The sequence below is a fragment of the Aotus nancymaae genome, unplaced genomic scaffold, assembly GCF_030222135.1.
Source record: "Aotus nancymaae isolate 86718 unplaced genomic scaffold, 86718_ANA_hifiasm-v0.15.2.pri h1tg000275l, whole genome shotgun sequence".
NCBI classification, from domain to species: Eukaryota; Metazoa; Chordata; class Mammalia; order Primates; family Aotidae; genus Aotus; species Aotus nancymaae.
This window is the reverse complement of record NW_026988690.1, coordinates 37,744-62,733: the sequence shown is the minus strand read 5'-3', so window position 1 is coordinate 62,733 and position 24,990 is coordinate 37,744. Positions and strand designations below refer to the sequence as shown.

At 57.2% G+C, this 24,990-nt stretch overlaps 1 protein-coding gene across 2 annotated transcripts in view; it reads right to left on the bottom strand.

Annotated features, from left to right (window-relative positions):
* LOC135273130 (PI-PLC X domain-containing protein 1-like) overlaps nucleotides 1–24,990 on the bottom strand; it is a 36,786-nt gene that overhangs the window by 5,424 nt on the left and 6,372 nt on the right. The window contains exons 3-4 of one of the 2 annotated variants that reach the window (XM_064372057.1): nucleotides 24,458–24,587; nucleotides 22,651–22,806 (exon numbers count right to left, since the gene is read on the bottom strand). In XM_064372057.1, coding sequence (XP_064228127.1) covers nucleotides 22,651–22,806; nucleotides 24,458–24,562 — 261 coding nt within the window. In that variant the 5' untranslated portion in view covers nucleotides 24,563–24,587. Of the gene's footprint in view, nucleotides 1–22,292; nucleotides 22,807–24,457; nucleotides 24,588–24,990 lie in introns of those variants that run through there. The other variant, XM_064372056.1, reaches the window with a different exon arrangement.

The following is a 24,990-nucleotide window of genomic DNA, read 5'->3' as shown; positions in this document are numbered from 1 at the left end:
GGGGAGGGGATGGGAGGGAAGGGGGAAGGAGAGTGGAGGGTAGGGAAGGGTAGGGAAGTGGAGGGAAGGAGAGTGGAGGAGAGCAGAGGTGAGGAAAGGGGAGGAGAAGGAAGGGGAGGAGAGGGAAGAGGGGAGGGGAGGGGAGGGAAGGGGGAAGGGAAGGGGGAAGGGGGAAGGGGGAATGGAAGGGGGAAGGGGAGGGGGGGGGAGGGGATGGGAGGGAAGGGAAACCGGGAAGGGAAGGGGGAGAGGGAAAGGGAGGGGATGGGAGGGGAGGGAAGGGAAGAAGAGAAGGGAAGGGAAAGGAAAAAGGAAGAAGGAAGAAGGGAGAAAGGAAAAAAGGGAGGGAGGGAGGAAGGAAGGGGAGCCAGAAGCCAGGCACAGAAACAGCCGCATTGGTGGCAGCTTGGCGTTTACCTTATTTGAAGCCGGTTTCAACATTTGGCTGCCTTTGGCTGAAACTCAGCGGTCGGCAGAAGAGTAGGTTCTGGTCTGTTTACACTTTCTGTTACCTCATACTTCACTGTGTACAGAGAAACCTTTATGCCGAACTGAAAATATGTCAGGAGGCAATTTCAGGAACCGTAAATATTGGAAATAGAAGTTACTTGTTTTTTTCTTTTTGAGATGGAATCTTCCTCCATCGCCCAGGCTGGAGTGCAGTGGTGCGATCTCACCTCACTGCAGCCTCCCACTCCCGGGTTCAAGCGACTCTCCTGCCTCAGGCTCCCGAGAAGCTGGGACTACAGGTGCCCGCCACCACACCCGGATAATTTTTGTGTTTTCAGTAGAGATGGGGTTTCACCATGTTGGTCAGGCTGGTTTCGAACTCCTGACCTCATGTGATCCGCCTACCTCGGCCTCCCAAAGTGCTGGAATTACAAGTGTGAGCCACCATGCTTGGCCTTTTTTCCTTTCCTTTTTTTTTAATTGCATTTTAGGTTTTGGGGTACATGTGAAAAACATGCAAGATTGTTGCATAGGTGCATATGTGGCAGTGTGATTTGCTGCCTTCCTCCCCTTCACCTATATGTGGCATTTCTCCCCATGCTATCTCTCCCCAACTCCCCACCTGCCACGGTCCCTCCCACTCCCCCCCAACAGACCACAGTGTATAGTGCTCCCCTCCCGGTGTCCATGTGTTCCCTTTGTTCAACACCCGTCTATGAGTGAAAACATGCAATGTTTGATTTTGTGTTCTTGTGTCAGTTTCCTGAGAATGATGGTTTCCAGGTTCATCCATTTCCCTACAAAGGACGTGAATTCATCGTTTTTGATGGCTGCGTAATATTCCATGGTGTATATGTGCCACATTTTTCCTGTCTGGTCTATCATCGATGGGCATTTGGGTTGGTTCCAGGTCTTTGCTATTGTAAACTGTGCTGCAATGAACATTCATGTGCATGTGTCCTTATAGTACAACGATTTATAATCCTTTGGATATATACCCAGTAATGGGATTGCTGGGTTAAATGGAATTTCTATTTCTAGGTCCTTTTTGCTTCTCAGGAAGGAGAGGGGGAATGGAATTGGTGATGGTTTAAAAGAAGCCAGCTCAGGCCGGGCACAGTAGCTGATACCTGTAATCCCAGCACTTTGGGAGGCTGAGACAGGCAGATCACATGAGGTCAGGAGTTTGAGACCAGCCTGGCGAACATGGTGAAACCCCATCTCTACTAAAAATACAAAAACTTAGACAGGAATGGTGGTGGGTGTTGTGATCCCAGATACTTGGGAGCCTGAGGCAGGAGAATCTCTTGAGCTTGGGAGGCAAAGTTTGCAGTGAGCCGAGATCACACCACTGCCCTCCAGCCTGGGCGACAGAGCAAGACTCCAAATCAAAATAAATAAATAAATAAATAAATAAAATAAAATAAAATAAACATTTATCTCCACCTGGTGTCCCTTCTTGCTATTGGAGGGGGTGCTCCCCATCCTCAGTATTTGAAACTCAATCATGGGCTGAAGGAATGTTCCAGTGGAGAAGAGGGCTTTGCATCAAAGGTAGTGCCCCGACCAAAAGCTTCCGTTCCGGGCATCGGGAGGGGTTGGCAAGCACACCTTGCAGCACACAAGGGCACTGTCAACCGGGAAGTCCCAGCATTTCCAGGGCCCCACACTCAGCCCACTTAACTCAAGCACCTTTCACAACCCTCGGCTCACACAAGAGAGGGGGCCCCAAGGCATGGACGAGACATACCTCAGCTCACTGGAGGTCCCCGCCCGCATTACGGCCCACACCCGGTGACCCAGGACACAGAGGGGGAGGAGGGGCTGGGTGCGGTGACCACAGGATCACATCACACCAGGACAAAGACGGAGGACAGGCCCTGTGTCCAGGGTTCCACGTCACACCGGGACATAGAGGGAGGAAGGCTGTGACCTGTGTCCATGTGTCAACATCACACCAGGACAAAGAGGGAGGATAGGCCCCGTATACAGGGGTCCACATCACCCCAGGACACAGAGGGAGGACAGGCCCCGTGACCAACGGTCCACATCACAAGAGGACCTAGAGGAACGAAGGCTGAGCATTATCTCCAAACGTCCACATCACACCAGGACACAGACAGAGGACAGGCCCTGTGTCCAGGGGTCCATGTCACACGAAGACATAGAGGAAGGACACGCTCCATGTCCAGGGATCCACATCACACTAGGACACAGAGGGAGGACAGGCCCCATGCCCAGGAGTCCAGGTAACACCAGGACATAGAGCGAGTACAGGCCGCATGTCCAGGGCTCCACATCACACCAGGACACAGAGGGAGGAAGGTTGGGACTTCTTTCCACTCGTTCACATCACACCAGGACACAGTAAGAAGACAGGCCCTATGTCCAGGGGTTCCCATTATACCAAGACACAGAGGGAGAAAACGTCGTGTCCAGGGGTCCACATCACACCAGGACACAGAGGGAGGACAGGCCCTGTGTCTTGGGGTTCACGGCACACCAGGCCACAAATGGAGTACAGGCCCCATGTCCAGGGGTCAACGTCAAAGCAGGACATAGAGGGAGGAAGGCTGGGCCCTGTGTTAACACATCCACATAACACCAGGACACAGATGGAGGACAGGCCCCATGTCCAGGGGTCCACGTCACATCAGGACATAGAGATAGGAAGGCTGGGCCCCGTGTCCACAGGTCCACATCACACCAAGACACAGAGGCCAGATAGGCCCTATGTCCAGTGGACCACGTCACACCACGACATAGAGGGTGAACTGGTCCTATGTTAAGGGATCCACATCACCTCAGGACACAGAGGGAGGACAGGCCCCGTGTCCAGGGGTCCACGTCACACCAGCACAAAGAGGTAGAATAGACCCCATGTCCAGGGGTCGACATCACACCAGGACACAGAGGGACAACAGGCCTCATGGACAGGGTTCCACGTGACACCAGGACACAGAGGGAGGACAGGCACTGTGTCCAAGGGTCCACATCACACCAGGACACAGAGGGAGGACAGGTCCAATATCCTGAGGTCCACGTCACACCAGGACATAGAGGGAGGAAGGCTCGGCCGTGTCTCTACATGTCCACATCTGACCAGGACACAGAGGCAGGACAGGCCCCATGTCCAGGGATCAACGTCACACCAGGACTTAGAGGGAGGACAGGCCCCGTGTCCAGGGGTCCACATCACAACAGGACACAGAGGGAGGACAGGCAAAATGTCCAGGGGTCCTCGTTATACCATGACATAGAGGGAGGTAGGCTGGGCCCTGTGTCCACACATCCATATCACACCAGAAAACAAAGGGAGGACAGGCCCCGTGTCCACGGGTCCACATCACACCAGGACACAGAGGGAGAACATGCCCCATGTACAGGGGTCCACATCACACCAGGACACAGAGGGAGAACATGCCCCGTGTACAGGGGTCCACGTCGCACCAGGATACAGAGGGAGAACAGGCCAGGTGTCCAGGAGTCCATGTCACACGAGGACAAAGAGGGAGGAAGGCTGGGCCCTGTGTCGACACGTCCACATCACACCAGGATAGAGATGGGAGGACAGGCCCCATTTCCAGGGGTCCACATCACACGAGGACACAGAGGGACGAGAAGTCACATGTCCAGGGGTCCACGTCACACCATGACATAGAGGGATAAAGTCTGGGTACTGTGTCCACACATCCACATCACACCAGGACACAGAGGGACGAGAGGCTCAATGTCCAGGGGTCCACGTCAAACCAGGACATAGAGGGAGGATAGGCTCTGTGTCAAGGGGCCTACATCACACCAGGACACAGAGGGAGGACAGGCCCCATGTCCAGGGTTTCACGACACACCAGGACACAGATGGAGGAAGGCTGGGCTCTGGGTCCACAGGTCCACATCACACCAGGACACAGAGCGAGGACAGGCCCTGTGTCTAGGGGTGATTGTTACACCAGGAGACAGAGGAAGGATAGGCCCCGTGTCCAGGGGTCCATATCACACCAGAAGACAGAAGAAGGACATGCCCGATATCCAGGGTTCCACATCACATGAAGATACAGAGGGAGGACTGGCCCCATGTCCGGGGTCCACGTTACAGCAGGACACAGATGAAGGACAGGCCAGGTGACCAGCAGTCCACGTCACACCAGGACATAGATGGAGGAAGGCTGGGACCTGTGTCCACATGTCCACATCACACCAGGACACAGAGGGAGAACAAGTCCTGTGTTCACAGCTCCACGTCACACCAGGACACAGTGGGATGAAGGTTGGGCCGTGTGTACACACTGCCACATCACACCAGGACACAGAGGGAGGACAGGCCATGTGTTCAGGGGTCCATGTCACACCAGGACACAGAGGAAGGACCGGCCCTGTGTCCAGGGGTCCACGTCACACACTAACAAAGAGGAAGGAAGGCCGGGTCCTGGGTCCACAAGTCCACATCACAACAGAACACAGAGGGAGGACAAACCCCATGTCCAGGGGTCCCCGTCACACCAGGAGAGAGATGGAGGAAGGCAGGGCCCTGTGTCCACACATCCACATCAGACGAGGACACAGAGGGAGGACAGGCCCCATGTCCAGTGGTCCACAACACACCAGGACAGAGATGGAGGAAGGCAGGGCCCTGTGTCCACACGTCCACATCACACCAGGACACGGAGGACAGGCGCCATGTCCAGGGGTCCACGTCACACCAGGACATGGAGGGAGGACAGGCTCCATGCCCAGGGGTCTACATCACACCAGAACACAGAGGGAGGACAGGCCTCATGTCCAGGGGTCCATGTCACACCAGGACTTAGAGGGAGGACAGGAACCGTGTCCAGAGGTCCATATCACACCAGTCGACAGAGGGAGGACAGTCCCCATGACCATGTGTCCATGTCACACCAGGACATACAGGGAGGAAGGCTGGGCCCTGTGTCCACATGTGCACATCACACCAGGACAAAGAGGGAGTAAAGGCCCTGTGTCCAGGGGTGAATGTCACACCAGGACACAGAGGGAGGACAGGCCCCGTGTCCAGCGGTCCACATCACACCAGGACACAGATGGAGGACAGGCCAAGTGTTCAGGGGTGCACGTCACACCAGGATATAGAGGGAGGAAAGCTGGGCCCTGTGTCCACATGTCCACATCACACCAGGACACAGGGAGTACAGGCCCCATGTCCAGGGGTCCACGTCACACCAGGAGTTAGAGGGAGGACAGGCCCCGTGTCCAGGGGTCCACATCACACCAGGACACAGAGGAGGGAAAAGTCCCATGTCAAGTTGTCCATGTCACACCAGGACATAGGAGGAGGACAGGCCCCGTGTTCACGGGTAAATATTACACCAGGACACAGAGGGAGAACAGGCCCCATGTCCAGGGTTCCACATCACACCAGGACACAGAAGTAGGACATGCCCCGTGTCCAGGGGTCCATATCACAACAGGACACAGAGGGAGGACAGGTCCCATGTCCATGGGTGCACGTCACATCAGGACATAGAGGGAGGAAGGCTGGGCCCTGTGTCCACATGTGCACATAACACCAGGACACAGAGGGAGGACAGGCCCTGTGTCCTGGTGTGAATGTCACACCAGGACACAGAGGGAGGATAGGCCCCATGTACAGGGGTCCACATCACACCAGGACACAGACGGAGGTCAGGCCAGGTGTTCAGGGGTCCAAATCACAACAGGACATAGAGGGAGGAAGGCTGGGCCCGGAGTACACATGTACACATCACAGCACGACACAGAAGAAGGACAGGCCCCTTGTCCTGGGGTCCACGTCACACCATGACATAGAGGAAGGAAGGCTGGGCCCTGTGTCCACACGTCCATATCACACCGGGACACAGAGGGAGGACAGGACCTGTGTCCAGGTGTGAATGTCACACCAGGACACAGAGGAAGGACAGACTCCGTGTCCAGGGGCCACATCTCAGCAGGACACAGAGGAAGGACAGGCCCCGTGTCTAGGGGTCCACCTCACACCAGGACACATAGGGAGGACAGGCCCCGTGTCCAGGGGTCCACATCACAACTGGACACACACAGAGGACAGGCCAGGTGTTCAGGGATACACATCACACCAGGACATAGAGGGAGGAAGGGTGGGGCCCTCTGTCCACATGTCCACATTACATCAGGACACAGAGGGAGGAGAAACCCCATGTCTAGGGGTCCAAGTCACACCAGGACACAGAGGGAGGACAAGCCCCATGTCCAAGGGTCCACGTAACACCAGGACACAAAGGGAAGAAGGCTGGGTCCTGTGTCCACACGTCCATATCACACCAGGACACAGAGGGAGCACAGGCCGCATGTCCAGGAGACCACATCACACGAGGACATAGAGGGAGGAAGGCTGGGCCCTGTGTCCACACGTCCACATCACAGCAGGACACAGATAGACGACAGGCCCCATGTACAGCAGTCCACGTGACACCAAGACACAGAGGGAGAACAGGCACCGTGTCCAGGTGTCCACATAACACCAGGACACAGAGGGAGGACAGACCCCATATCCAGGGGTCCTTTTCACACTATGACATAGAGGGAGGAAGGCTGGGCCCTGTGTCCTCATGTCTACATCACACCAGGACAAAGAGGGAGGACAGACCCCATGTCCAGGCATCCACATCACACCAGGATACAGAGGGAGGACAGGCCCCATGTCCAGGGTATCACGACACACCAGGACATAGAGGGAGGAAGGCTGGGCCCTGTGTCCACAGGTCCACATCACACCAGGACAAAGAGGGAGGAGAGGCCCAATGTCCACGGGTCCACATGACACCAGAACACAGAGGGAGGACCGGCTCCGTGTCCAGGGCTTGACACCACACCAGGACACAGTGGGAGGACAGCTGGGCAGTGTGTGCACACTGTCATATCACACCAGGGCACAGAGGAAGGACAGGCCATGTGTCTAGGGGTCCATATCACACCAGGACAAAGAGGACAGACAGGCCTCGTTTCCAGGTGTCCATGTCACACCATGACATGGGAGGCAGGCTGGGTCCTGTGTCCACACGTCCACATCACACCAGGACCCAGAGGGAGGACAGGCTACATGTCCAGGGGTTCACGTCACACCAGGACAGAGATGGACGATGGCTGGGCCCTGTGTCAACAGGTCCACATCAGACCACGACACAGAGAGGGGACAGGTCCCCTGTCCAGGGGTCCACATCACAGCAGGACATACAGGAAGGGCAGGCCCCGTGTCCAGGGGTCCACGTCACACCAGGACACAGAGGGAGGATAGGCCCTGTGTCCCGGTGTGAATGTCACACCAGGAAACAGAGGAAGGACAGGCCCCGTGTCCAGGACACGGAGGGATAAAGCCTAGGCCGTGTGTCCACATGTCCACATCACACCAGGACAGTGAGGGAGGAGAGGCCATGTGTCCAGGGGTTCATGGCACACCAGGACACAGAGGAAGCACAGGCCCCATGTCCCAGGGTCCAGCTCACACCAGGATGTAGAGGGAGAAAGGCTGGGGCCTGTTTCCAAACGTCCGCATCACACCAGGACACAGAGGGTGGAAAGGCCCCATGTCCAGGGATCTATGTCTCACGAGGACCCAGAGGTACTAAAGGCCCCATGTCCAGCGGTCCACATCACACCAGGACACAGAGGGACGACAGGATGCATGTACAGGTGTCCACATGACACTAGGACACAAAGGGAGGACAGGCACCGTGTCCAGGGGTCCCCATCACACCAAGACACAGAAGGAGGACAGGCCCCATGTCCAGGGTTTCATGACACAACAGGATATAGAGGGAGGAAGTCTCGGCCCTGTGTCCACACCTCCACATCACAACAGGACACAGAGCGAGGACAGCCCCAGTGTCCAGGGGTGATTGTTATACCAGTAGACAGAGGAAGGACAGGCCCCGTGTCCAGGGGTCCTTGTTACACCAGGACACAGAGAAAGGACAGGCCCCATGTACAGGGGTCCACACCACACGAGAACACTGAGGGAGGAGAGGCCCCATGTCCAGGGGTCCACATCACACGAGGACAGAGACAGAGGACAGTGTATGTGTCCAGGAGTCCACATCGCACCAGGATATAGAGGGAGGAAGGCTGGGCCCTGTGTCCACACGTCCCCATCACACCAGGACACAGAGGGAGGAGAGGCCCCATATCCAGGGATCCATGTCCCATGACGACACAGAGGGAGGACAGGCCCCAAGTCCACGGGTTCACGTCACACCAGGACATAGAGGGAGGACAGGTCCTTTCTCCAGGGTTCCACGTCACACCAGGACACAGTGGGAGGACAGTCCCCATGTCCAGGGTTCCACATCACACCAGGATACAGAAGAAGGACAGGCCCCGTATCCAGGGGTCGACATGACACCAGGACACAGAGGGAGGACAAATTCCATGTCAAGAGGTCCACGTCACACCAGGAAATAGAGGGAGGACGGCTGCGCCGTGTCCAGACGTCCACATCACAGCAAGACAAACAGTGAGGACAGGCCCCATGTTCAGGTGTCCACGTCAAACCAGGACATAGAAGGAGGACAGACCAGGTGTCCAGGGGTCTACATCACACCAGGACACAGAGGGAGAACAGGCCCCGTGTCCAGGGGTCCACATCACACCAGGACACAGATGGAGGACAAGCCAGGTGTCCAGGGATTTACATCACACAAGGACATAGAGGGAGGAAGGGGGGGGCCCTCTTTCCACATGTGCACATCACACCAGGACACAGAGGGAGGAGAGGCCCCATGTCCAGGGGTCTATGTCACACCAGGATATAGAGGGAGGACAGGCCCCGTATGGGTCTACATCACACCAGGACACAGAGGGAGAACAGGCCCCGTGTCCAGGGGTCCACATCACACCAGGACACAGATGGAGGACAAGCCAGGTGTCCAGGGATTTACATCACACAAGGACATAGAGGGAGGAAGGGGGGGCCCTCTTTCCACATGTGCACATTACACCAGGACACAGAGGGAGGAGAGGCCCCATGTCCAGGGGTCTATGTCACACCAGGATATAGAGGGAGGACAGGCCCCATATCCAGGGGTCCACATCACACCAGGACATGGAGGGAGGACAAGCCACATGTCGAGATTTCCACATCACACCAGGACATAGAAGGGGAATGTTGGGCCCTGTTTCCACATGTCCACATCACACCAGGACACAGAGGGAGGACAGGCCCCGTGTCCAGGGGTCCAAATCACACCAGGACATGGAGGACAGGCCCCATGTTCAGGCATCCACGTCAAACCAGGACATAAAAGGAGGACAGACCAGGTGTCCAGGGGTCTACATTACACCAGGAGACAGAGTGAGAACAGGCCCCGTGTCCAAGGGTTCCTTTTCAAACCAGGACACAGAGGAGGAGTGGCCCCATATCCAGGGGTCCACATGACATCAGGACACAGATGGAGGACACGCCAGTTGACCACGAGTCCACGTCACAACAGGACACAGAGGGAGGAACGCAGGGCCATGTCCACACGTCCATATCACACCGGGACACAGATGGAGGACAGGCCCCATGTCCAGGTTTTCACGACACACCAGGATATAGAGGGAGGAACTTTGGTCCCTGTGTCCACACGTCCACATCACACCGGGACACAGAGGGAGGACAGGCCCTGTTTCCAAGTGTGAAGGTCACACCAGGACACAGAGGAAGGACAGGACCTGTGTCCAGGGTTCCACATCACACCAGGACACAGTGGGAGGACAGGCCCCATGTCAAGGGGTCCACGTCACACGAGGAAATGGACAGAGAAAGGCAACGCCCTGTGTCCACACGTCCACATCACAGCAAGACTCAAAGTGAGGACAGGCCCCATATCCAGGGTTCCATGTCACACCAGGACACAGAGGGAGGACAGGCCCTGTTTCCAGGTGTGAAGGTCACACCAGGACACATAGGAAGGACAGGACATGTGTCCAGCGTTCCACATCACACCAGGACACAGTGGGAGGACCGGCCCCATGTCCAGGGGTCCACGTCACAAGAGGAAATAGATGGAGGAAGGCAGCGCCCTGTGTCCACATGACCACATCACAGCAAGACACACAGTGAGGACAGGCCCCATATCCAGGGGTCCACGTCACACCAGGACATAGAGGGAGGATAGGCCCTGTTTCCAGGTGTGAAGGTCACACCAGGACATACAGGGAGGACACGCCCTGTGTCCAGGGGTCCACATCACACCAGGAGACAGAGGAAGGAGAGGCCCCGTGTACAAGGGCCGACGTCACACCATGACAGAGGGAGGAAGGCTGGGTCCAGTGTCCACACGTCCACATAACGCTAGGACACAGAGGCAGGAAAGGCTCCATGTCCAGTGGTGCACGTTACACCAGGACAGAGATGCAGGAAGGCTGGGCCCTGTGTCCACACGTCCACATCAGACCAGGACACAGAGGGAGGACAGGCCCCATGTCCACGGGTCCACGTCACACCAGGACATGGAGGGAGGAAGGCTGGGCCCTGTGTCCACACGTCCACATCACACCAGGACACAGAGGGAGCACAGGCCCCATGTCCACGGGTTCACGTCACACTAGGACATAGAGGGAGGAAGGCTGGGCCCTGTGTCCACGCATCCACATCACATGGGGACACAGAGTGAGGACAGGCCCTGTGTCCTCATGTGAATGTCACACCAGGACACAGAGGAAGGACAGGCCCTGTGTCCAGGGGTACACGTCAAACCAGTACACAGAGGAAGTACAGGCCCTGTGTCCAGGGGTCCACCTCACACCAGGACACAGAGGGAGGAGAGGCCCCATGTCCAGGGGTCCACATCACACGAGGACACAGAGGGAGGACAGGCCCCATGTCCAGGTTTCCACGTCACACCAGGACTTACAAGGAGGACAGGCCCCGTGTCCAGGGATCCTCGTCACACCATGACATACAAGTAGGGAGGCTGAGCCCTGTGTCCACACGTCCACATCACATCAGGAGACAGAGGAAGGACAGGCCCCATGTCCAGACGTCCATGTCACACCAGGACATAGAGGGACGACAGGCACGGTGTCCAGCAGTACACGTCACACCAGGACACAGAGGGAGAACAAGCCCTGTGTCCAGGGGTCCCTTTCACACCAGGACACAGATGTAGGACAGGCCCCGTGTCCAGGGGTCCACATCACACCAAGACACAGAGGGAGGACAGGCCCCAAGTCCAGGGTTCCCAGTCACACCAGGACATAGAGGGAGGAAGGCTGGGCCCTCTGTCCAAACCTCCACATCACACCAGAACACAGAGGGAGGACAGGCCCCATTTTCACGGGTTCACGTCAAACCAGGACATAGAGGGAGGGAGGAAGGCTGGGCCCTGTGTCCACACCTCCACATCACACTGGGACACAGAGGGAGGACAGGCCCCGTGTCCAGGGGCCCACATCACACCAGGACACAGAGGGAGGACAAGCCCCATGTCCAGGGGTCCACATCACACCAGGACTCAGTGGGAGGAGGGCTGGGCCACGTGTGCACACTGCCACATCACACCAGGACAGAGAGGGAGGACAGGCCATATGTCCAGGGGTCAAGGACACAGTGGAAGGACAGGCCATGTGTCCAGGTGTCCGTGTCACAGCATAGACAGAGGAAGGCTGGGTCCTGTGTCCACAAATCCACATCACACCAGGACACAGAGGGAGGACAGGCTCCATGCTGGACATGCAGCTGGGTTCACGTCACACCAGGACAGAGATGGACGAAGGTTGCGCCCTGTGTTCACACCTCCACATCAGACAAGGACACAGAGGGAGGACAGGCCCCATGTCCAGGGGTCCACGTCACACGAGGACACAGAGGGAGGACAGGCCATATGCACAGGGGTCCAGGACACAGTGGAAGGACAGGCCACATGTCCAGGTGTCCATGTCACAGCATAGACGGAGGAAGCTTGGGTCCTGTGTCCACACATCCACATCACACCAGGACACAGAGGGAGGACAGGCCCCGTGTCCAGGGGACTATGTCACACCAGGACACAGAGGAAGGAGAGGCCCGATGTCCAGGGGTCGACATCACACGAGGACACTGAGGGAGGACTGGGCCTATGTCCAGGGGTCCACATCAAAAAAGGACACAGACGGAGGACAGGTCAGGTGTCCAGGAGTCCATGTCACACCAGGACATAGGGGGAGGAAGGCTGGGCCCTTTGTCCACATGTCCACATCACACCAGGACACAGAGGGAGGAGAGGCCCCATGTCCAGGGGTCCACATCACACCAGGACACAGAGGGAGGAGAGGCCCCATGTCCAGGGGTCCACGTCACACCAGGACATAGAGGGAGGAAGGCTGGGCCCTGCGTCCACACGTCCACATCACACCAGGACACAGAGGAAGTACAGGCCCCATGTCCACGAGTTCATGTCACACCAGGGCATAGAGGGAGGAAGGTTGGGCCATGAGTCCACACATCCACATCACACGGGGAAACAGAGGGAGGACAGGCCCTTTGTCCAAATGTGAATGTCACACTAGTACACAGAGGAAGTACAGGCCCCGTGTCCAGGGTTCCACCTCACACCAGGACACAGAGGGAGGACAGGCCCTGTGTCCAGGGGTCCACATCACACCAGGACACAGAGAGTGGACAGGCCCCATGTCCAGGGGTCCACGTCAAACCAGGATATAGAGGGAGGACAGGACCCATGTCCAGGGGTCCACATCACTCCAGGACACAGAGGGAGGACAGGCCCCATGTCAAGCGGTCCTAATCACACGATGACATAGAGGGAGGAAGGCAGGGCCCTGTGTCCACACGTCCACATGATACCAGGACACAGAGCGAGGAGAGGCCGCATGAACAGGGGTCCACATGACACCAGGAAACAGTGGGAGGACAGCTGGGCCACATTTGCACACTGCCACATCACACCGGGACACAGAGGGAGGACAGGACATATGTCCAGGGGTCCAGGACACAGTGGAAGGACAGGCCCCGTGTCCAGGCGTCCACATAACACCAGGACACAGAGGGAGGACAGGCCCCGTGTCCAAGGGTCCATGTCACATGAGGACATGGAGGGACGAAGGCTGGGCCCTCTGTCCACACATCCACATGACACCAGGACACAGACGGAGGACAGGCCCCATGTCCAGGGGTCCACGTCACACCAGGACATACAGGGAGGAAGCCTGGGTCCAGTGTCCACACGTCCACATCACAACAGGACACAGAGCAAGGACAGGCCCTGTGTCCAGGGGTGATTGTTACATCAGGAGACAGAGGAAGGACAGACCCTGTGTCCAGGTGTCCATGTCACACCATGAAATGGAGGAAGACTGGGTCCTGTGTCCACACATCCACATCACACCAGGACACAGAGGGAGGACAGGCTCCATGTCTTTGGGTTCACGTCACACCAGGAGAGAGATGGACGACGGTTGCGCCCTGTGTCCACACCTCCACATCAGACAAGGACACAGAGGGAGGACAGGCTCCATGTCCAGGGGTCCATGTCACACGAGGACACCGAGGGAGGACAGGCTCCATGTCCGGGGTCCACATCACACCAGGACACAGAGGGAGGAAGGCTGGGCCCTGTGTCCACACGTCCACATCACACCAGGACACAGAGGGAGGACAGGCCTCATTTCCAGAGTTTCACGACACACCAGGATATCGAGGGAGGACGGCTGGGTCCTGTGTCCACACCTCCACATCAGACCAGGACACAGAGGGAGGACCGGCCCCATGTCCAGGGGTCCACGTCACACCAGGATATAGAGGGAGAACAGGCGGTGTGTCCAGGGGTCCACATCACAACAGGATACAGAGGGAGGACAGGTCCCATGTCCAGGCGTACACATCACACCAGGACATAGAGGGAGGAAGGCTGGGCTCTTTGTCCACACGTCCATATCACACCAGGACAGAGAGGGAGAACAGGCCCCATTTCCAGGTTTCCACATCACACCAGGACACAGAGGGAGGACAGGCCCCATGTCCAGAGGTCCACATCACACCATGACATAGAGGGAGGAAGGCTGGGCCCTGTGTCCACATGTCCACATCACAGCAGAAACACAGTGAGGACAGGCCCCATGTCCAGCGGTCCACGTCACACCAGGACATACAGGGAGGACAGACCCCGTGTCCAGGGTTTCACATCACACCAGGACACAGAGGGAGGACAGGCCCCATGTCCAGGGATCCTCGTCACACCATGACATACAGGGAGGAAGGCTGGGCACTGTGTCCACATGTCCACATCACACCAGGACACAGAGGGAGGACAGGGCCCATGTCGAGATGTCCACGTCACACCAGGACATAGAAGGAGGACAGACCCGGTGTCCAGGGGTCCACATCACACCATGACACAGAGGTAGGACAGGCCCCATGTCCAGGGGTCCACATCACACCAGGACACAGAGGTAGGACCGGCCCCGTGTCCAGGGGTCCACATCACACCAGGACACAGAGGGAGGACAGGCCCCATGTCCACGGTTTCACGGCACACCAGGACATAGAGGGTGGAAGTCTGGGCCCTGTGTCCACACGCCCACATCACACCAGAACACAGAGCGAGGACAGGCCCTGTGTCCAGGAGTGATTGTTACACCAGGAGACAGAGGAAGGACAGGCCCCGTGTCCAGGGGTCTATATCACACCAGGACACAGAGGAAGGACAGGTCCCATGTCCAGGGGTCCACATCACATGAGGACACTGAGGGAGGACTGGCCCCATGTCCAGGGGTCCACTTCACACCAGGACACAGACGGAGGGCAGGCCAGGTGTCCAGGAGTCCACATCACACCAGGACATAGAGGAAGGACCGGCCCCGTGTCCAGGGGTCCACATCACACCAGGACACAGAGGGAGGACAGGCCCCATGTCCACGGTTTCACGGCACACCAGGACATAGAGGGTGGAAGTCTGGGCCCTGTTTCCACACGCCCACATCACACCAGAACACAGAGCGAGGACAGGCCCTGTGTCCAGGAGTGATTGTTACACCAGGAGACAGAGGAAGGACAGGCCCCATGTCCAGGGGTCTATATCACACCAGGACACAGAGGAAGGACAGGTCCCATGTCCAGGGGTCCACATCACATGAGGACACTGAGGGAGGACTGGCCCCATGTCCAGGGGTCCACTTCACACCAGGACACAGACGGAGGGCAGGCCAGGTGTCCAGGAGTCCACGTCACACCAGGACATAGAGGAAGGAAGGCTGGGCCCTGTGTCCAAACGTCTACATCACACCAGGACACAGAGGGAGGACAAGCCCCCCATGTCCAGGGGTCCACATCACACCAGGACACAGAGGGAAGATGAGCCCCATGTCCAGGGTTCCACATCACACCAGGACACAGAGAGAGGAGAAGCTCCATGTCCTCAGGTTCACGTCAAACCAGGACATAGAGGGAGGAAGGCTGGTCGCTGTGTCCACACATGCATATCACAACAGGACAGAGACGGAGGACAGGCCCCATGTCCTGGGGTCCACATCACACCAGCACAAAGACGGAGGACAGGCCAGGTGTTCAGGAGACCAAATCACACCAGGACACGGTGGGAAGAAGACTGGGCCCTGTGTCCACATTTCCACATCACACCAGGACACAGAGGGAGGACAGGCCCCATGTCCAGGGGTCCCCGTCACACCAGGATACAGAGGGAGGAAAAGCCCCGTGTCTAAGGCTCCACATAACACCAGGACACAGAGGGAGGACAGGACCCGTGTCCAAGGGTCCACATCACACCAGGACACAGAGGGAGGACAGGCCCCGTGTCCACGGGTTCACGTCACACCAGGACATAGAGGGAGGACAGGCCCCATATCCACGGGTTCACGTCACACCAGGACATAGAGGGAGGAATGCTGGGCCGTGTGTCCACACGTCCACTTCACACCGGGACACAGAGGGAGGACAGGCCCTGTGTCCACGTGTGAATGTTACACCATGACACAGAGGAAGCACAGGACCTGTGTCCAGGGTTCCACATCACACCAGGACACAGTGGGAGGACAGGCCCCATGTCCAGAGGTTCACGTCCCACCAGGAAATAAAGGGAGAAAGGCTGCGCCCTGTGTCCACACGTCCACATCAGAGCAAAACACAGAGGGAGGACAGGCCCCATGTCCAGGCGTCCACGTCAAACCAGGACATAGAAGGAGGACAGACCATGTGTCCAGGGGTCTACATCACACCAGGACACCGAGGTAGGACAGGCCCCATGTCCAGGGTTCTACATCACACCAGGACACAGAGGGAGGACAGGCCCCATGTCCAGGGTTTGATGACAGAACAGGATATAGTGGGAGGAAGTCTGGGCCCTGTGTCCACACGTCCACATCACACCAGGACACAGAGCAAGGACAGGCCCTGTGTCCAGGGGTGATTGTTACACCAGTAGACAGAGGAAGGACAGGCCCCGTGTCCAGGGGTCCATGTCACACCAGGACACTGAGGAAGGACAGGCCCCATGTCCAGGGGTCCACATCACACGAGGACACTGAGGGAGGACTGGCCCCATGTCCAGGGGTCCACATCACACCAGGACACAAACGGAGGACAGGCCAGGTGTCCAGGAGTCCACATCACACCAGGACATAGAGGGAGGAAGGCTGGGCCCTGTGTCCACACGTCCCCATCACACCAGGACACAGAGAGAGGAGAGGCCCCATGTCCAAGGGTCCACATCACACCAGGACACAGTGGGAGGAGGGCTGGGCCGTGTGTGCACACTGTCACATCACACCAGGACACAGAGGGAGGACAGGCCATATGTCTAGGGGTCCAGGACACAGTGGAAGGACAGGCCCCGTGTCCAGGTGTCCATGTCACAGCATGACATAGAGGGAGGAAGGCTGGGTCCTGTGTCCTCACATCCACATCACACCAGGACTCAGAGGGAGGACAGGGTCCATGTCCAGAGTTTCACGTCACACCAGGACATAGAGGGAGGAAGGCTGGGCCCTATGTCCACATGTCCACATCACACGGGGACACAGAGGGAGGACAGGCCCTGTGTCCTGGTGTGAATGTCACACCAGGACACAGAGAAAGGACAGGCCCGGTTTCCAGGGGTACACATCACACCAGTACACAGAGGAAGTACAGGCCCCGTGTCCAGGGATCCACCTCAACCAGGACACAGAGGGAGGACAGGCCCCATGTGCAGGTGTCCACATCACACCAGGACACAGACGGAGGACAGGCCAGGTGTTCAGGGTTCCACATCACACTAGGACATAGAGAGAGGAATGGTGGGCCCTCTCTCCACATCACACCAGGACATAGAGGGAGGAGAGGCCGCATGTCCAGGGGTCCACGTCACACCAGGATACAGAGGGAGGACTGGCCCTGTATCCAGGGGTTGACGTCACACCAGGACCCAGAGGGAGGACAAGCCCCATGTCGACAGGATCACATCACACCAGGACACAGAGGGAGGACAGGCCCCATGTCCAGGGGTCCAGGTCACATCAGGACATAAAGAGAGGAATGCTGGGCCCTGTTACCACACGTCCACATCACACCAGGACACATAGGGAGGAAGGCTTGGCCCTGTGTCCATACGTCCATATCACACGGGGACACAGAGCGAGGACAGGCCCTGTGTCCAGGTGTGAATGTCACACCATGGCACAGAGGAAGGACAGGCCCTGTTTCCAGGGGTACACATCAAAGTACAGGCCTCGTGTCCGGGGGACCACCTCACACCAGGACACAGAGGGAGGACAGGCCCTGTGTCCAGGGGTCCACATCACACCAGGACACAGAGAGTGGACAGGCCCCATGTCGAGAGCTCGAGGTCACACCAGGACACAGAGGGAAGATAGGCTCCATGTCCAGGCGTCCAGGTCACACCAGTACATAGAAGGAGGTCGGACCCGGTGTCCAGGGGTCCACGTTAGACCAGGACACAGAAGGAGAACAGGCCCCGTGTCCAGCGGTCCACGTAACAGAAAGACACAGAGGTACGGCAGGCCCGATCTCCAGGGGTCCACATCACACCAGGACACAGAAGGAGGACAAGCCCCATGTCCAGGGTTTCAGGACACACCAGGACATAGAGGGAGGAAGGCTAGGCCCTATGTCCACACGTCGACATCACACCAGGACACAGAGGGAGGACAGGTCCTGTATTCAGGGTTGATAATTATCCCGGGAGATAGAGGAATCACAGGCCCCGTGTCCAGGGGTCCACATTGCACCAGGATACAGACGGAGAACAGGCCAGGTGTCCAGGAGTCCATATCACATCAGGACAAAGAGGGAGGAAGGCTGGGCCCTGTGTCGACACGTCCACATCACACCAGGATACAGAGGGAGGACAGGCCCCATGTCCAGGGGTCCACATCACACCAGGACACAGAGGGAGGAGAAGCCACATGTCCAGGGGGCCAAATCACACCAGGACACAGTGGGAGGAAGGCTGGGACGTGGGTCCACACTGCCACATGACATCAGGACACAGAGGAAGGATAGGCCATGTGTCCAGGGGTCCATGTCACACCAGGACACAGAGGACGGACAGGCCCCATGTCCAGGGGTCCACGTCACACCATGACATAGAGGGAGGACGTCTGGGTACTGTGTCCACACGACCACATACACCAGGACACAGAGGGAGGAGAGGCTCCATGTCCAGGGGTCCACATCAAACCAGGACATAGAGGGAGGATAGGCCCCGTGTCCAGGGGCCCACATCACACCAGGACACAGAGGGAGGACAGGCCCGATGTCCAGGGTTTCAGGACACACCAGGACACAGACGGAGGAAGGCTGGGCTCTGTGTCCACACGTCCACATCACAGCAGGACACAGATAGATGACAGGCCCCATGTACAGCAGTCCACGTGACACGAAGACACAGAGGGAGAACAGGCACCGTGTCCAGGGGTCCACATAACACCAGGACACAGAGGGAGGACCGACCCCATGTCCCGGGTCCTTTTCACAGTATGACATAGAGAGAGGAAGGCTGGGCCTTGTGTCCACATGTCCACATCACACCAGGACAAAGAGGGAGGACAGACCCCATGTCCAGGCATCCACATCACACCAGGATACAGAGGGAGGACAGGCCCCATGTCCAGGGTTTCACGACATACCAGGACATAGAGGGAGGAAGGCTGGGCCCTGTGTCCACAGGTCCACATCACACCAGGACAAAGAGGGAGGAGAGGCCCCATGTCCATGGGTCCACATGACACCAGAACACAGAGGGCGGACAAGCTCCGTGTCCAGGGCTTGACACCACACCAGGACACAGTGGGAGGACGGCTGGGCTGTGTGTGCACACTGTCATATCACACCAGGGCACAGAGGGAGGACAGGCCATGTCACACCAGGACACAGAGGACGGACAGGTCTCGTTTCCAGGTGTCCATGTCACACCATGACATAGACGGAGGAAGGCTGGGTCCTGTGTGCACACGTCCACATCACACCAGGACCCAGAGGGAGGACAGGCTACATGTCCAGAGATTCACGTCACACCAGGACAGAGATGGACGATGGCTGGGCCCTGTGTCCAGAGGTCCACATCAGACCACGACACAGAGAGGGGACAGGTCCCCTGTCCCGGGGTCCACGTCACAGCAGGACATACAGGGAGGGCAGGCCCCGTGTCCAGGGGTCCACGTCACACCAGGACACAGAGGGAGGATAGGTCCTGTGTCCCGGTGTGAATGTCACACCGGGACACAGAGGAAGGACAGGCCCCGTGTCCAGGGGTCCACCTCACACTAGGACACAGACGGAGGACAGGCCAGCTGTTCAGGCGTCCAGACCACACCAGGACATAGAGGGATCAAGGGTGGGCCCTCTGACCACATGTCCACATCACACCAGAACACAGAGGGAGGAGAGGCCCCATGTCCAGGGGTCCACGTAATACCAGAACACAGAGGGAGGACAAGCCCCATGTCCCAGGGAACACGTAACACCAGGACACAGAGGGAGAAAGCCTAGGCCGTGTGTCCACACGTCCACATCACACCAGGACAGTGAGGGAGGAGAGGCCATGAGTCCAGGGGTTCATGGCACACCAGGACACAGAGGAAGCACAGGCCCCGTGTCCCAGGGTCCAGGTCACACCAGGATATACAGGGAGAAAGGCTGGGGCCTCTTTCCACACGTCCGCATCACACCAGGACACAGAGGGCGGAAAGGCCCCATGTCCAGGGGTCCATATCACACCAGGACACAGAGGGAGGACAGGCCCTGTTTCCAGGTGTGAATGTCACACCAGGACTCAGAGGAAGGACAGGACCTGTGTCCAGGGTCCCACATCACACCAGGACACAATGGGAGGACAGGCCCTGGGTCCAGGTGTGAATCTCACAGCATGACACAGTGGGAGGACAGGCCCCACTTCAAGAGTTCCAGACCCACCTGACGAACGCGATGAAACCTCGTCTCTACTAAAAATGAAAAAAACACAAAAAACAAAAAACAAAAAACTAGCCCGTCATTGGTGTTAGGTGCCTGTGGTCCCAGCTACTCAGGAGGCTGAGGAAGGAGAATAGCTTGCACCTGGGAGGCGGAGGGTGCAGTGAGCCCAGATCACACCACTGCACTCCAGCCTGGGTGACAGAGGAAGACTCGGTCTCAAAAAGTCAATTTATGGCCGGGTGCAGTGGCTCACACCTGTAATCCCAGCACTTTAGGAGGCTGAGGCAGGTGGGTCACAAGGTCAGGAGGTCAAGACCAGTGTGGCCAAAATGATGAAAGCTCGTCTCTACTAAAAATACAAAAAACTAGTCAGGCCCAGCGTCAGGTGCCTGTAATCCCAGTTACCGCAGAGGCTGAGGCAGGAGAATCGCTTGAATCTGGGAGGCAGAGGTTGCGGTGAGCTGAGATTGCGCCACTGCACTCCAGCCTGGGTGACAGAGGGAAACACCATCTCAAAAATATATATATATATAATTAAATAAATAAATAAAAAAATTAAAAATTTAAAACCTTTTTACAAGGGGGTTGGGGGAACACATGTAGCCAGGAACAGACCTGTAGGGAGGCCGGGGCACCCTCTCTGGGTGCCTTCAGGATGCCTTGACCGTGGCCTGCAGCCTGCAGAGCGGGGGGCTGGTCAGCTCACGTCTCAGCCCTTCTGAGGCTGCTGTCTGGGCTCCCGGGTGCCTGCAACCCCGGTAAAATAACACAGACCCTGACGGGGGTGCCCATGGAGCCAGGAAGATGCTGCTCACATATCCTTTTACGCCGCACCCGGCCATTTTTCCTTTTTGTTTTTAATTTTATTTTAAGTTCTGGGATACATGTGCACATCTTGCAGGATTGTTACATAGGTATACACATGGCGTGGTACCTCCTAATGCTATCCCTCCCCAATCCCCCCACCCCCTGTTATCCCTCCCCTAACCCCCTGTTTTGTTGTATTTTGAGATGGAGTCTCGCTCTGTCACCCAAGCTGGAGCGCAGTGGCACAATCTCAGCTCACTGCAACCTCTGCCTCCCGGGTTCAAGCCATTCTCCTGCCTCAGCCTCCCAAGTAGCTGGGACTACAGGCACTCGCCACCACGCCAGACTAATTGTTGTATTTTTAGAAGAGGCAGAGTTTCACCACATTGGCCAGGCTGGTCTCGAACTCCAGACTTCAGGTGATCCACCTGCCTCAGCCTCCCAAAGTGCTGGGATGACAGGCGTGACCCACTGCGCCCAGCCTAATTTTTTGTTGATTTTTCTTGAGACGGAGTCTCACTCTGTCGCCCAGGCTGGAGTGCAGCGGCACAATCTCAGCTCACTGCAACCTCTGCCTCCCGGGTTCAAGCAATTCTCCTGCCTCAGCCTCCCAAGTAGCTGGGATTACAGGCGCCCGCCACCATGCCCGGCTAATTTTTGTATTTTTAGAGACAGGGTTTCACCGTATCGACCAGGCTGGTCTCGAACTCCTGACCTTGTGATCCGCCCGCCTCGGCCTCCCAAAGTGCTGGGATTACAGGTGTGAGCCCCCACGTCCGGCTCTGCTATGCAGATTTCTAAACCCATCACAGGAAGCAGTTCTCACTAGGAGCCACTCCCAGCTCCAGGTCGGCCTGCAGGAGAGCCGGGAGCTGCTGTTGTTCCAAACTCCACCTGCTGCAGGGATCACGGCAGCAGCCACACCCGGGGGTACCAGGTAAGCAAATGCAGGGTGAGGGTGAGGATCCCCCAGCCCTGGGAGAGACCTGTGGCCATCCTTCTCCCTCGTCACTCACCCCGCGGGGACACAGCATCTCCCCAAAGATGGTCTTGATGCAGGAGATCAGGTAGTCGTGCAGGTCCTCACTCAGCCCCTGGAAGATCCTGCAGGCCAGGATGACCACCTCACGAGGGTGCCGCTCCAGCCACTCTGAGATCTCCGGGAGCGTGTCCTGGGGGGAGGGAGGGGGCGGGGCAGAGTCCTTCATGAGTCCCACAGCTCGGGGAAGGCTGGGCTCTGTGGGTCACACCTGTCATTCCAGCGCTTTGGGAGGCCAAGGCGGGCGGATCACCTGAGGTCAGGAGTTCAAGACCAGCCTGGCCAACATGGCGAAACCCCGTCTATACTAAAAACATGCAAAAAAAAATTAGCTGGGTGTGGTGGTGGGCGCCTGTAATCCCAGCTACTTGGGAGGCTGAGTCAAGAGAATTGCTTGAACCTGGGAGGTGGAGGCTGCAGCCAGCCATGTCGGCCAGGCACGTTGGCTCATAGCTGTAATCCCAGCACTTCAGGAGGCCGAGCGGGGACAGATCACCTAAGGTCAGGAGTTCAAGACCATCCTGGCCAACACGGCAAAACCTCTGTCTCTACTAAAAATACAAAAATTAGCCGGGCATGGTGGTATGCACCTGTAATCCCAGCTACTCAGCAGGCCGAGGCAGGAGAATCGCTTGAACCCACGAGGCGGAGGTTGCAGTGAGCCGAGATCAAGCCACTGCACTCCAGCCTGGGCAAAAGAGCAAAACTCTGTCTCAAAAAAAGAGAAAAGATGAGGCCAGAACAGTGGCAGTCCCAGTGCTTTGCGAGGAGGCTGAGGCCGATCCCAGAGAATTGGCTTCAGTCCAAGAGTTTGAAAAGAGCCTGGGCAACATGGCTACAAAAAAGAAGAATTAAAGAATTAGGTGTGGTGGTTCACACCTCTAGTCCAAGCTAGAGGTAGTTGGTAAGCTTAGACAGGTGGATCCTCCTGCAGACAGGAGGCTGCAGTGAGCCAACTCAGCCCGGCTCGGTGGCTCATGCCTGTCATCCCAGCACTTTGGGAGGCCGAGGCAGGCCAATCACCTGAGGTCAGGAGTTCGAGACCAGCCTGGCCAACATGGTGAAACCCTGTCTCTACTGAAAATACAAAAATTAGCCGGGCATGGTGGTGCATGCTTATAATCCCGGCTACTCCAGAGGCTGAGGCAGGAGAATCGCTTGAACAGGAAGGAAGACGTTGCAGTGAGCTGAGATTGCGCCACTGCACTCCAGCCTGGGTGACAGAGCAAGACTCTGTCTCAAAAAAATAGAAAGAAAACAAAAAGAAAAAAAGAAATGAAGAAATTCACATCGGTCAAGAACCCCCCGAATGCCAGGTATGGTGGCTCACGCCTGTAATCCCAGCATTTTGAGAGGCTGAGGCGGGCGGATCACCTGAGGTCATGAGTTCGAGACCAGCCTGGCCAACCTGGTGAAACCCCGTCTCTGTTAAAAATATGAAAATTAGCCGGGTGTGGTGGTGGGTGCCTGTAATCCCGGGTACTTGGGAGGCTGAGGCAGGAGAATCGCTTGAACCTGGTGGGCGGAGGTTGTAGTGAGCCGAGATTGAGCCACTGCATTCCAGCCTTGGTGACAGAGTGAGACTCCATCTCCAAAGGGAAAAAAAATAAGTGCTCCTAACAGATTAGCAGGCGTCAGCATCTCCTGGTCTCGTCTGGCCCTGAAGCTGACATCGTCATCCCACTAAAGGTCAGGAAGCTCCCGTCCCTATGGCAGTCTGGTTCCCCATGGGAGGCCGGCCGCCTCCTGAGCACTCCCCGTGTATCCCCTCAGCCTGGTCGTACCTCCACCAGTGCCATGGTGTATACCATGTGAACAAAGTGCAGGTTCTTCTCAAGAGCCGTCCAGCATGAGGGCAATCTGCAGGTGTAAGTACCGCACGCCGGCATCCAGCTGCTCCGTGATGTCCAGCACCTGCGGGCAGAGGGGCTGTCACGTCTCCCTGCTGGTTGCCGTGGCTTCAAAGCTCATATTGCACAGGCTGGTTTCTTTTATTTTCTTCAGATGGAGTCTCGTTCTCTCATCCAGGCTGGATTGCAGTGGCATGATCTCGGCTCCCTGCAACCTCCACCCTCCAGGTTCAAGCGATTCTCCGGCCTCACCCTCCCGAGTAGCTGGGATTACAGGCACCTGCCACCACGCCTGGCTAATTTTTCTATTTTTAATAGAGACGGGGTTTCACCGTGTTGGTCAGGCTGGTCTCGAAATTCTGACCTCAGGTGATCCACCTGCCTCAGCCTCCCAAAATGCTGGGATTACAGACATGAACCTCCATGCATGGCTAGGAGTGGCAAAATTATTAACATAAAAAGGTGAA